We start from the raw sequence: 14,702 nt of genomic DNA, 5'->3' as shown, positions 1-14,702 counted from the left end.
CTCAAGAATAAGGACACCTCAGCACTCCAGCTCTATTGTGTCGGCATGCATCCTGATGCCTGCTAAAACATGATTCATTCATCTCTGTAGCAGGGCCCACTATGCAAAGTTCTTGATGAAGAGTGCTTTGACTGTTTATGATGGGACACAGAAAACATATTTGCTTATTAGATTGGTTGTGGCTATGAAATGGCTGGAGACCATGAAATAAAACTTTAATTTTTTGAGTCATGCAACCGTTGACATGCGCAGGGGATTCATCGTGACCATGGAGTTTTGGAATGAGGGAAGGTTTATGTCGGCTGGATATTCCTCCCATCACTGAGCAGTAGTCAGAGTAGAAACTCCTCATGTGGCTCAGGCACTTGTATGTGTAATTAGAGCAGTGGATGAGAGTTCATATTAAACTTTGATTCATTTAGTCTGAAGCACATATAAATAATCAAGGAGTTCATATTAGGGAACCCTGCACAATACAGCCTTTCGCCACTGGTCACAATATCCTTCCCTTTCCATATCTTGGAGAGATGGCAGTGAGTGGAGAGATGACAGTGAGTTTCATTGGAGCAGTGTGTTTGAGAGGAGAAATTCTGTCTGACCGATTACTGACACCACTGATAGATCACTGCTTGAAGGGAACTAAAGGTGGTTTCATGAAAAACAAATTAGACCTACAGAAAGTGTTTGCTTGGATATATTTATAAAACAACCTTCTACAGGCTATTGATGTATAGGCAATGTAGGCCTAAATTCATATTTATTGGTTTTCAAACAGTTACTGAATTTCCTTTTTTTCCCCACCAGTTACATTTTTATTTAGAAATGAATATAGTGATAAGTGGATGGTAAAGCACTGATCACTTTTTGAGAACAATTCTCGGTATCCACGTCTTATTATTCCATCTCTGGTAAATCTACTAACAAAAACATTCATAATGAAAAATGTCTGGTACAAGTGAAAATGTTAATGGAACAATATGACTTTTTATTTTTAATGAGTAAAAAAGAAATGCAAAGTTTTGCCTTGAGGGGTTCTATTGAATGGGAGAAGTAGTTAACATGGACACAAGTGACAGTTGCAGGATTTGTCCTGTCTGGGCTCTGTTTGCCATAATTTGCATCTAAAATGCAGGTTTTCACCTTACACCACAATTAGAATTGCAGGCAGCTTCATAGTAGAAAAGGTGCTGATCCCACACCTGCTTCTGCAAATAAACCCACCCATTCACCCGGATCACTGTAGCAACTGAAAATGGTCAATGGGATGTTTACTCATACAGCTGCTATGAACCTAAAGGAAAGTTCCAGTGTTCTTATGTTCAAACTTCATTTGAATAGTTGTTGCAAATGCTTTATATGGAGGACATATTGTTATCATTATTATAATTCCTAGTATTATTATTTTTATTGTAATCAGTACATTACCTATATTAAATATTAGAAGTGATGTTTAGACAGATAGAATGAAAATATGGAATTTATTTAGTACTTAATGTATGGACATATGTTTAGTTAAAACACAGGTAAAATAATTGTGATTGTGATTGGCTTATTTTATTGTTTTTGTGTAATGTTTTTAAAAGGAAAAACAACTTCAAGAGTTTTGCTTTAATAATATCAAGCAACAAAAAGTAGCAGCAGCAGCAGCAACAACAACAAAAACAACAACAACAACAACAATAATAATAATAATAATAACAATAATAGTAATGATCATAGTAATAATAATAATAGTGGTAGAAGAAGAATCGTCATCATAAAACAACTGGTTCTTTGTGACCTGGACCAATAGCAAACAGACTAGTCAGCATTGTGACAAATCAGAGTTATAGATTTTTGTCGACCTGTCCTCGGATTATGCAAAAATAATATGAAATAAAAACCCAAATAAACCTTATTGCATGAAGGAAACAACAAATACAATTTGATATGTCATATCTGACTGAGTTGATCATATAAAACACTAAATGGCTAAAAAATGTACATGTTCAGATTTAGTGTACGTATCACCATGTGCACACATTCCAGCAGGGGAGAGGGGTGGGGCCAGTTGGTGAGCAGGTGTATAAATAAGGAACAGGTAAGTTGACGACAACAGGACCTGGAGTTACAATCTGAGTCGAGACAAGGCTAGTCAGCAAACAGGTAGGAGAACTTTCTTTTGCCTAGCTTTCAAAGGATACTGGCAAAAATCAACTCTTACTCCACAGCACTTTGCTTTTTAAAATTCTGTGTTTTCATTCTGTTGTCTGTATCTATGCTTAGTCTATGAGTGTCATAGTGTTTTGTCAAACACATATCCTGGAATTGATTTCCTGAGAATGCTCAGTACACAATGAGTGAAGCACCGCATGTGAATGTATGGTATGTATGGTACGGTATATCATTTAAGGTTAATTTTTTCTCTCTTTCAGAAAGCTGCAATGATGATGAAGGGGTTATTGTCTGTACTTTTGGTCCTGGTGGCTGTCTCATCTTCTTGGGGAAAACCTGACAAGGCGACACCCCAGAAGAGGATCCCTCAGACGCTCTCTAGAGGTACTGTAAGCCTGTGTCACCACAGTCTCAGCTGCCAAAGATAGCTACTCTCTAATAGATCGAACTGAATAATTGTGTATTCTATCAATCTGGTATGTCAACCTTTTTCTCCAGTTCCTTGGCCATGACTAATGTGCACTGGGAACTAATCTGAACTGCTCAGTAAACGCTTTTTTTTCTTTCTTGAAATATACATATTTTGATATGTCTCCTTAATCTTTATTGTTTAGGTTAAGTATACTGGCTCAAGGGGAATGCAATCAAATCAGTGGGACACCCATGACTTAAAGCTATGGCCTTCTACTTGCAAGCTCAGCTCCTCAACCACTCCCTTTACAGTCTGTCCACTGTTCTTTTCTCATTCCCTCTGCTTTCACCAGGGTGGGGAGACGAGCTAATCTGGTTTCAGACCTACGAAGAATCTTTGTACAGATCCCAGACAAAGTAAGCATTGTACAATCCTAAAATATCAGTTCAAATGTGTTGGACGTGTTGGTGTGTAGTGATATTAATGTTACATTAATCTATTTCTGCAGTAACAAGCCCCTAATGGTGATCTTTCACCTGGAAGATTGTCCCCACAGCCTGGGTAGGATGTACATTTTTAAAACTTAGACACTGGACACTAATGAGCCAACCTTACTGTAGTCTGACAACTGTTCCTTTCAATTTATCATGTGCTCTTAGGTGTGTGTGTGTGTGTGTAAAATAACTCACAGAAATGGTATTTCCTTTAATAATCATGATCTTGTTTTGGATAAAACTTAAAAGTGATGTTTTACTGGATGTAAAATCACATGATTTGTATGCTCATTATATGGTTCTATCCTAGCTCTGAAGAAAGCATTTGCCAGCAACAAAGAGATCCAGAAAATGGCAGATGAGGACTTCATCTTGTTGAACCTTGTGGTAAGTGTAAAATAATGCATAATATTGTTAGTATTGAGATACATTTTAACAGGGCAAAATAAAAATGGTTCTGCAAAGACACATTTTGTGACTAGATTATGTTTGACATTGTTTTCCCCCCTAACAGTTTGAAACCACTGACAAGCATCTCTATCCTGATGGTCAGTATGTTCCCAGGATCCTTTTCGTTGGTAAGTTATTGCCGCTGTGAGTGTCAACAAACAAAATTTTATATTATTATTATATTTATTAAAATCTATTTATTAGCATATCATTACTAATCATGATGATAAATAATGTCAGAATGCATGTGCTGAATTTAAACATTAAATATCCATTTGCAATGCATTGTATTAAAGCATTTGATTATTCTATCTCTCTCTCTCTCTCTCTCTCTCACTCTCTCTCTTTTGCTTTCTCTCTCTCTATTGCTCTCACTCTTCTGCAACTCTTATCAGACCCCTCTCTCACCGTAAGAGCTGATATCATTGGAAGATATGCCAACCGTTTGTATGCTTATGAACCATCTGACATGAAAATATGTAAGTGTAACCATTTTGATATTACTGTATTGTTACAAAATCAGAAATAACATTTTACTGTATAGCTGTGAAATCAAATTAAAATACTAACCCCAAAATCAATGTAGTGTTAAAATACGATGAACTTAAATGCTGACAGACATGTCCTTGATCACATTTATGACTCATCTCAGGAGAATACAGTGAAAGATATTTCATTATTTATTTTTTCCCTTCTTCCTCAGTGTACAGCAATATGCAGAAAGCCAAGAAGCTGCTTAAGACAGAGCTGTGAGAGATGGGCTGAGCCTGAATTTGTCCTTTTACATGACATGTGACCTCTGGGATTTCCCATGATCCCCTTGAGGATGGGATTTCAACATCACTCACCATGAAATGTTTACTTACATGAAGCCAAGCACTGGATTGTCATATTTTCAATGGACACAATCCTCTTTTAAATATTCTACAACTGCTAGTCTTATTACTGCACTGTCATGTTAGTAAAAGTTCCAATTGAAACTACAAAAATTAGTTTTTTTAAATAAAGAATATTTGTCTTCAGTCTGTTCTTGTTATCACTTGTATTAACTCAACATAGCAGCTTTAAAAACATTCCCTAGCAAGAACTGCAGTAATATTTATGTGGGGAGCGTTTCTGTATGTTGAATAGTTTTGGCTGGTTATTTATGTATTTGTAGTGGTATGAATGTTCAAAAGATCGATTAGCGGCCTGAAGAGACAAAAATAAATGTTGACTTCCTATTACAAATGAAATACCGATGTCTTCTTTCTATAATGTGGTTCACTAAATATTTTCTTATATTAAATTTGATACTAGATTTAACAAACATACAGTTAAAGTATAAAGCAACATTTCAAATTATTGGTTTGGATACGTTCTATGAAGATATAGTCCTTCATGACTCACTTCTCATCCAGTTCTGTTCAGTACTGGCATCATGTTGCATTGTTTGCTTTTCAAGTTAAATGTTCCTCCCTAAATCCTGTTTCAAGAAAAGGTTGCTTTGCTCTAAGGTTCAATAATACTGTTTATAAGTAGTCTTGGATAAATAGTTGAGCAAGTCTGCAGAGGAGAGTGGAGTTCCCATTAATTTCCTGTGCAGTCTGGAGGAACTTGGACACAGCTTATGTGGCTGAGTGACCTTTTCCTGAGTTACAAGCCTTGTAGGACATCTAAACTGAGCTGATATTGTTAGGAACAGTACTACCACTGAGGGACAGGGCTCAGAGATCAAGATTGCCATAATGCTACAACAACCTTTGGAAATTGTGTTCAGCTCAAAGTCGTATGTTTCAGAGAATTCCATTTAACCTAAAAAAATGAAGTTGAGTACTCCACTGATAATTCCAGAAAAACATAGTCTGCATTTACTGCAACCTAAGGTAGGAATCTCGTTGCTCTCAGGGAACTTGCTGCACGAGTATTTCAGGAATTTCAGCGCTAGATTGTGGCGTCAGTTGTACAACGGCTACAACTATTTGCAGAGTGAAAAGAGGGATGTCAAACATTAATTAAATTCAAAGAGACAGCTTTGTTTGTTTTCTGTTAAGTCCTTCAAGGTCCCATGCAAGACTTTTCAATTGCTTTAACGGACTGATAGGGAATTACAACAATAAAGCATGTGAATATATAACAAGCACGAAACCATCCAGACCCAAGGCGCACCTCCTGTGCATGCGCCTACAAAGCTTGTCCGTGAGTGAGTGAGTGAGTGACCACAATTTACGGCGCATAGCCCATGGAGGCAGTCCTGCCGCGCCATGGGAAAAAGAGGAAAGAAAAGTGGGTGTTGAATAAAAAGAGTTGAGCAACTATCCATATATATATTTGTCCATATTGCACAAAACAACAGCAATAACAAAAAAAGTTCATAATGATAAATGACAAAAGGGAATCATTGAAGACATTATCAAGAGGAAAAAGGGAAAAATATGTCATGTTACTGATCAGAAGTAGGTAGGTAATGGTAGGGCAATATTACTGTTTGAAGTCTTTGCCTTTACTGAGGCTAAAACTGTACAGCAACTATGTACAATGATGCAAAATTATGCAAAAACAAAGATGCAAAACAATGCCTTGAAATTTGAAGCTTTGTTTATTTCTTAAATCTTACTATTGATGAAAACGTTTAAACACTAATTCAAGTGCAGTGATGTTAAATACATAAATTCCTCAAAAAAAGTTTGGAAATTTGTGTTTGGTCGATCATATGTCTGTTGTTACTGTATTATTAGCATTGTATCTCATTATATTATAGCATTATATCATTGGAAAGCCTGTTAATTTCCCTTTACAATGATGTCCCATTTGTAAGGATCATGCATTTATGGGATGAGCAGCACATCCGGTTATGTGGGTGGGGTCCCAAGTGAAATGTGCCAAATTTCCCTGCCAATGTCAAACAGTGTATTCTCCTGTTGGTATTGACTCTATTGTTTTGAGTTGTTTGGTGGATTGGATAATTGAACTCTCTATCAGTAACAAGGAACAAACAAGACATATTGGTAATTTTACGCTTTATTCATTGAATAAACAGTCAGGAGTCTCAGTAGCGGGTGGAAGAACCATACGCAGCCACAACAGCCTGGCATCTCCTCCTCATGCTGGTCACCAGCCTGGTCACGTGTTGCTGTGGCATTCCATTCCTCAACCAGGATTTGTCGCAGGTCAGCCAACGTGGTTGAATGGAATTGCCTGCCAACAGCCCAGACCTCAACCCAATTGAACACTTGTGGGATCAGCTTGGGTGTGCTGTATGTGCTAGAGTGACCAACGCAACCACATTAGCTGACCTGCGACGAATCCTGGTTGAGGAATGGAATGCCATCCCACAGCAACGTGTGACCGGGCTGGTGACCAGCATGAGGAGGAGGTGCCAGGCTGTTGTGGCTGCGTATGGTTCTTCCACCTGCTGCTGAGGCTCCGGACTGTTTGTTCAATGAATAAAGCGTAAAATTACCAATATGTCTTGTTTGTTCCTTGTTACTGATAGAGAGTTCAATTATCCAATCCCCCAAACAACTCAAAACAATAGAGTCAATACCAACAGGAGAATACACTGTTTATGACCTTATTACATTTGCATAACTTAATCTTGAGTGAGACTCACACTCACATCGCTTTGGACCAATTTCCACTAGCAAAAAGTGAACAATGTATCCAGTTTCAGACATCAGGGAGAAGTACAGTACTTTCATATAAATGGATATGAAAAGCAAAATAAAAAAAGACTTATGTTTATAACAACAGCCCCAGACAGCATTCTTACCTGAACATGTAAAATGTAAGCTTGCCTGATATAACTTGTAACGACATAACATTTTCTGCTGCATAACCAACACTGACAGTACATCACACTCTAGTTATATGTTAAATCATGTTAAATAAGCAACATATCAAACCCTTTATTTTGTTTTACAAACATTTGAGTACACAGTCCACAAAACCGCCAGATACAGGCATAGATTTTTTATATAGGCATGCATGTAGAAATCAAGCACACACTCCAACAAAGTCAAGGTGAAACTGTGACGTGAATACTGTAGGCACAGATCAGAAATCATTAGCTAAATACAAAGGTTGCTGCATTACATAATGTAAGAGCTTTTTACTAAAGCAGACCCATTAATCATTTGATTAATAATTTGTCTCAAACTAAAACTTAAATTTTCTTAATTATTTTGAGGAGAAACTGTGTTTTTAATTCTATTATTGCTTTGTTACTGTTTGCAATTACAATAACCAACAGATGAGACTGAATGGATAGTTTCTTTCAAAAGAATGTGCAAAACTTAATATTACCTACGTAAAAATGCAACAATAATGAAAAACTTTGAAATGCATGGAAACATGGAAAAGGGTATTTAACACTGGAAAAAATTGAGTGGATGTTTAAACAGCAATTTGTTTAATTTGATTGAACATCATTGTTTATTTTATAAATAACATTATACTTCAGCTAACTGTATTTTCCTTCATGGACATCCATCAGTCCAGCATGCATATACTATGGTCTAAATCATAGCAGTGCCATTTTGTGATACAGCAGTGTCTCATTGAAATACATTTCATTGTGCAAAACACAAACCTCAAGAAATTTTGAATTTTGAGATGCGACAGTCTCCTCAGAAATGCACACAGCCTTTTTAGAACCTACCTCTGAAATTCAGAACATGATGGAGGCCTCTATTAAACATCTGAACACAGAGCTTGGCAGCAGTTTCCTCAGTTTAAGAGCAGACACACTACTGATGACCAAATGCTACAATCCACCCACCCAGTTGCTTGGTAAATTAGGTGATTGTTTTGCTAAAGACATTTTCAGTAGTTCTAAATATAGTGCAGTTATTTATTTTTTTTAAAGCAAATACGGATTTTAGAGAAAAGCACTGGGATTTGCACGAGGGTCCTTCTGATTCCGATACCTGTATGTTAGCCACACACCCAATATCTGAAACAAAAACAAAGAGGATAAATCAGTCATGTTGCACATTTCCACCATGCGAAAGAAATGTGGGAGCAAATAGGACTAATTAAGATAAGTACAATAATAACTGATTCAGATTAGATGACGTGCCCCATCACAGGAATGGTGAATTGAAATTTTCCAGAAATATCAACTTATGTGAACTTGTTTATCTTTAAACCTATGTGCATTCAGTAATATGGTAGTACAATACAAGGCGTCACCATGTTCTCACGATTTCTGTGATACAGCACTAGCCTCGTGTTTACGGTGCCACACCACAGCCCATTGCCAACTATGACCAATGAAGACCAAGAAATGGTTGGCGGCTGGCTACCAACTATAACAAAACAAACCAATGAAAACAAAAAAAGCAGTGTACAGTATTTAACATTCATTTGCCACTCTAGAAACTGCTGCCTGTATTATGCGGATGGTCATTCACCTCTGTGAAGCTGAAGAAGAGGCCAATCCCACCTACGAAGCGCAGCACCTCCCCAGCATGCTCCTGGATCTTAGCTGCGCATGTGGCGCACGAGTGGTTGGGGAAGCAGGGCTGCGGTGCGAGAAAGAGGAGAAAGCAGGAGATTGAGCCGAGGGCTCTGAGGCATCAACATCCCCGCAGGCGTCTGTAAGAGGGAAGAGTCGCATCTTACGGCATCACAAGTCTCGTTGTAGTCGACAGAGGAAAAGCCGCAGCAGTTCAGAGTCTTCTCTACATCTTTCTGTGTGATCTGGGAGTTATTCCACCCCACTTCCAGGAGGTGGCTCTACACAAAAGCAAATGGGAGATAGAGAGAGATAGAGGGAGAGAATATTCAAATGTTTAATATAACGTATTGCAAATGGATATTTAACATTTAAATACTGCACATGCACTCTGACATTAGTTATCATCATGATTAGTAATGGTATGCTTATAAATAAATGTAAATAAATATAATAATTATAGTTTTATGTCTATATGTCTAAAAAATGTTCATAATCATGCATTGTTTGATAAGCAATGCTCTACAGAACATGAACTGAAAATTAAAGAACTGCATAAATTAATTAGCAGGGTGAACTCAAAAGTATCATGTTTCTAAAAATACACTAAGAGAGGAGGCAGACCATCTTTATTTAAGACTGTACTTTTTGAGTGAAAGCATGTTGGCTCTTAACATCACTTCACCACTAGTGCACAAGTCAAACATTACGGCACTCATTGTAGTATGTTTTGCCCTTAATTCTGAGAAGTACTAAGACTGCAAAATGTGTTACAAGGCAAGGGCCATGCGCACTGTTAAGAGTGAGTCTGGGTCTAATTCATCACTCTAGATGAATGTCCAAAGTGTGAATACCGGCTCATACCTGCTGGTCTTTATTGATGGCCAGGCAAGCACAGGACACAGAGAACTGCACCACAAACACCATGAAGAGGATAATCATGTACTGAAACCACAGTCAAGGAAGCACTCTGCCCTTAACCAGATCCTCAACTGAAATGAGTAAGTGAACTACAGTGACATAACACAGTGGACAGTTCCATTAAGAAAAACCACAACATCTTCAGCTCCAAACAAGTCTATACAAATGCATATCCTCCACACTTCTTACCATATTTACCATTCAAAAACTATTAATAATATTATGTACATGTAAATTTAACTTTAAAACTTCACTTTATAATGTGACTTCCTCTATGACTACACACTGAAAGTATTTTGAGTAGGATTTTCCATAAGACAGTTCCTCTGTGATAAGTGGTGTATCATATTACGCTAATTGGCTCTTGCTTTTCTCTAAAACAAGCTCACCTGATGGAAACATTTACTGGGGAGAAGCTAAAATGCATTTGAAAATTAATGCCATGGTAATTGATAAGTGTAAGGATATGTAAACCACACACCAACTGCCAAAGAGAGTGATTTATAAAATTCAGTTCAATTTAGCCAAACTAAATCTCACAGAACCAGTCTCCGGTGCCTTTTAAACTGTTACAGTCAACCAGAGTAGTGTAATAGAAACAGATGACAACACAATACAAAAAATGATTAATTGTGCTTTACTACCAAGCCTATGCATGAAATACACATGATGTATAATTAAGATTTTGCACAAAAACCTCTATAGTAGGACATGTTACAGCCAAGTGAGAAGGTCTGCATTTGAAACATAATAGTGTCACAACAGACCTTGATCCTGTTACATATTCAAGCACCATCAGAAACTGGATCACTGTTTTCTAAAGCTCAGAAAGCACAGATACATGCTGAAACCAAAAAATCTTTTAAAAATTAAGCAATATGGCTATAGGCTTTGATCCATGAGAAACCATGTTCTATTTTGATGACATAATAGAGAATTATATGGACACCCAAAAATCTACCCAATTTTTATTTACACATTTTAAAATATTTTTTGAGAATGTTACATTGCTTATTACAAAATAAGAAGAGCACTTCCTAGAAAACGTTAATAAAAACGTAATAAAAGCTTTATGCGGACCCTGCGAAATGTTCACTGCATTTTCCCTCCAATAGAAAGGATACAAAGAAAAGCAACACTTGGTGATGCCTCATGGCTCCAATGAGTCCCACCAGGGCCACAAAGAAGAGGAACACACCCACTCCTATGACTCCGCCAACCACCTGGAAACTGGACACCAGGCCGAACCACTTCCCCCAGGCGGCAATGCCAATCATGAGCAGGCTCACCATCTGAAAGACAAGGGTGGCACAGAACTGAGAATGACACTGGGGCTAATCCCATCTAGTGCAAGGTACAATACAAACTCCAGTACGTGCCTGTAACAAAATATCAGAGGAACACAATACATTGCAGAACATGGTACAACACAAGTTCACAAGTGAGTGAAATGTGCTACACAGAATGACAGAACTGTAAAGCACAGTGGAGAACTGGGTACAACACTGAAATTGGTTCACAGTGAAACATATCGTGTAGAGGGTGCACTGGGTAAGGTAGTGGTACATCTTCAATCAGCAGTGCAGACAGACAGCACTTTAGTGAGATGTCAATGAAGGTCAAAGAGTAGAGTGGCCTCATTTAACAGTCATGTGTCAGGACTGGCAGTATGTATGACTGGCTGAACGAGGCAGGGCTGACACATGGCTGGTAAGCAAAACTAAATGGAAAAGAGGCAGCCAGGAGAATGGGGAAAACAGAGATGAAAGTAAAAGACAGAGAGCAGGGTCAAATAAAAGGAGTGGTAGCCACAGTGAGATAGGCTAGACTAGAGAGAGGAGGTAGAGAGGTCTCATTTATTTCTTAATTTAAATACCTGCCATAAAGCAAATAAATGACCAAAACCACACGCAATGATCTTAATTCAATAATTTGAGATAAAAAGGTTAACTATTTTACCCACACAGGGCTTCTACTGATACATCAAGCATCTCACTTCTGCTTGGTGTGTTTGGGGGGGGGGGGGGGGGTCAGGTGGGGGGATTAAATGGTAAATGGACTGCATTTATATAGCGCTTTTATCCAAAGCGCTTTACAATTGATGCCTCTCATTCGCCAGAGCAGTTAGGGGTTAGGTGTCTTGCTCAAGGACACTTCGAAACGCCCAGGGCAGGGTTTGAACCGGCAACCCTCCGACTGCGGATTACAGCAATCTAGAGTTATCCTGGCTTCCAGCTGCCTCACATTATTACTGCAGACAACTTAGCTGTGCATACACTCCTCAGGAGAGCAAAGGGAAAAAAATAGGCCCCAGTCTTCTCAAAGGCGCAAAATAGACTACATGCCATTTGGGATACCCTGTGCTCAGCATCTCTACTTGGAGCACATCTACTAGCTGATAATGCTGTTCAGAATGTTATCTGATTGAGAATAGTGTGAAGTTATCTTTTCGTGCACTTATAAAGGTGCTGCATGTCAATTTTCCACAAGACCTGCCCTTGTGTCAACAATGTCCTCCCACTGCTTTGGGCTATCCATGTTTTTATATAATTGACATCTGTTTAAGTTAACTGTGGACATTTTAATACAACAGTTATTCTTAACACCTTGCAGCTGAGAGAGCAACCATAATTACACTTAAAATGTAAAGAGGCTGGTTGAAGAACACAGAATATCCTTTGGAGAACCAGAAGAAAAAAGTTGTATTTAAATTTTTTAAGATATTGCAGTGAAAATATTTTTAAAAATTTGATTTGATTATTTTTAATGTCCCTTGCAGTAGTTTTCAGCATAGTAGAATATTTGGTTCTTGAGTTTAACACCAGAGACTCATGTCCCCAACAGGGGACAAAAATGAATTGCCAGGTTTTAGGAGGTTAATTAAAAAAATAATGATAATGTAGCACTGGAAATAAAGTTCAAAGGAAACATAACACAAATGTCATTTACAAGCAGCTTTAAGTTGCCATATATTGATATTACATTTTAAATTTAACTAACTTTTTTGTAATTTAGGCGTACACACAATAATATTTATTTATGCATCCGATAGGCTAGGTCTATGTCCCAGAGATACCAGAGATTATTCGTGTAAAAGTAAAAGAACTCCAACTACAATTTTCCAATAATCAAAAATCAAACTGCTGGTTACATTTAAAAAGAAACTATCAAGCAATTCATAATTTTTGTAGCCTACATTTGGAATTATTTGGAGTGTGCGTACATCAACTTTTTGATGTTTTTGACTATATTTGACTATTTTATACAGTGCCATATATACGCTTAATTCTTGGTCTGTTATATAGGCTAAGAAAAACAAAAGAGGGAGACCCGACAAAATCCCCATTCAGCCGAAAATGTCAATAGGGTTCATCTACCACTATGTGTTTGCAGTCTCTATGCCCATAATCATTATATGACGTACTGTATACACTGATGCAGATGCTTCATCATGGCAAGAACTATGGTGTGTAGGCTAATTTTAAGCATGTGTTAATGAACATCATCAGGCATGTTTACATTGGAAGAACATGCCTACAATGGTCGTTCGAGCCAAAACCGGTTAAAGAGAACCTAGCTAGACTACTCGGGACAACATCGATTGTAGCCTAGCCCTACTATGGTGTGTCATCCAGCTCGCACATGATCACATCACCATCAACGTAAGTAGGTCATGCCATTTTTCCATGCATCAAGGTTCTGACTACTGCATCACGGTTCTGTTGAATAAACAATAGACCCCGATACAGTTATACGCTTTTACGATGAAACATAACCACTCCATTTCGATGCATGCAGCGTAACAGATGTTAAGGCCGGTAGAATAAGCAATAGCTTTCAGCACTGCCATCAGTCGATTTGGCACCGGCAATAAGTAGGCTATACCTTATACCTTATAAATATACCATGTGTTGACTCAGAAAGCCGGGAAGGGGTGGCCTGTAGACATACAATAGACCAGTTCAAAAATGAACACTAGCCAATCTGTTGGGACTTACCATATTGTAGACCAATTTTATATGCAATTTAATGTTAAAGAAAGGTGCAAATACTGAAAAACGACACAATTTTAATGAATAAGTAATAAATGGCATTTTATAGATTCATCTGATTAGGAGTGAGACCGCTACGCATTTTCATATTATACGAACCTTTCATATCATATGCTTGTCATTTCGTACCATATGGCAATTTATAAGACCGCAGGCTACTTACGACATAGAGAATATTGAGGGCGCAGAGGGAGTTCTTGGAACAGGTGAACCCGCCGCATACCATTGTGAATGTTCTATTTTCCCCTAAACTATGGAAAGGTTAAAAATGTTTCAAACTGTGTAAGCACAGCTTCCTAAAATAAAGGGGGGTATATTAAATTCCCAGTCATAGACTCCACCTGATACATAACACGCCTCGTACGCTACGCTGGAAGCTAGCAGTGCGTTTGTTTCCAATGTGTGAAACCAGAAGCATCCATTGGCTCTGATTGGTCGCCTTGTCCTGTACGTCTGCCATATGCAAATAAATGCAGGGATGGAACTTCTAACAGCGATACAGCCTGCGTATTTCAAATGGAACTAGTTCAACATTATGCTACACAAGACAGAAAGTGTCGACTTCTTGATAAAACAGAGTCCTCGTCGTCAGTGTGATTCTGATTCTGTAAGTGTGGGTTAAGAGAAAGACAAGAACATTTCGTGGAGCGAAGGACAAGTTAATAGCCAGGTGTTTTTTGTGGAGTTAGGGTTTACAGAGTTTTCATTTTAGCAAGGGGGTTTATATAGTGAGAGAGAAGCACAGCTATAACCGTTGGAAAACACAAGTCCCAGGTTAAGTA

The 14,702-nt window shown here is 38.0% G+C and overlaps 2 protein-coding genes across 2 annotated transcripts; one reads left to right on the top strand and one right to left on the bottom strand.

Moving 5' to 3' along the window:
* Positions 1-2,028: 2,028 nt before the first annotated feature.
* On the top strand, positions 2,029-4,745 carry LOC135262749 (anterior gradient protein 2 homolog). Its single transcript, XM_064349938.1, has 8 exons — positions 2,029-2,145; positions 2,415-2,538; positions 2,919-2,982; positions 3,075-3,127; positions 3,371-3,447; positions 3,575-3,638; positions 3,906-3,989; positions 4,214-4,745. Exons 2-8 carry the CDS (start codon positions 2,424-2,426, stop codon positions 4,261-4,263), a joined length of 507 nt encoding a protein of 168 aa, XP_064206008.1. The 5' UTR covers positions 2,029-2,145; positions 2,415-2,423; the 3' UTR covers positions 4,264-4,745.
* A 1,324-nt stretch (positions 4,746-6,069) lies between these two features.
* Positions 6,070-14,347, bottom strand: tspan13a (tetraspanin 13a). Its single transcript, XM_064349924.1, has 6 exons — positions 14,084-14,347; positions 10,993-11,160; positions 9,812-9,892; positions 9,115-9,228; positions 8,904-9,014; positions 6,070-8,443 (listed from the first exon to the last, which is right to left on the bottom strand). The coding sequence occupies exons 1-6, from the start codon at positions 14,144-14,146 to the stop codon at positions 8,369-8,371; spliced, it is 612 nt and encodes a 203-aa protein (XP_064205994.1). The 5' UTR covers positions 14,147-14,347; the 3' UTR covers positions 6,070-8,368.
* Positions 14,348-14,702: the final 355 nt, after the last annotated feature.

This window comes from Anguilla rostrata, chromosome 1 (genome assembly GCF_018555375.3).
Source record: "Anguilla rostrata isolate EN2019 chromosome 1, ASM1855537v3, whole genome shotgun sequence".
NCBI classification, from domain to species: domain Eukaryota; kingdom Metazoa; phylum Chordata; class Actinopteri; order Anguilliformes; family Anguillidae; genus Anguilla; species Anguilla rostrata.
Note: the sequence above shows the minus strand (reverse complement) of the source record. Positions and strands in the feature narration are given on the sequence as shown.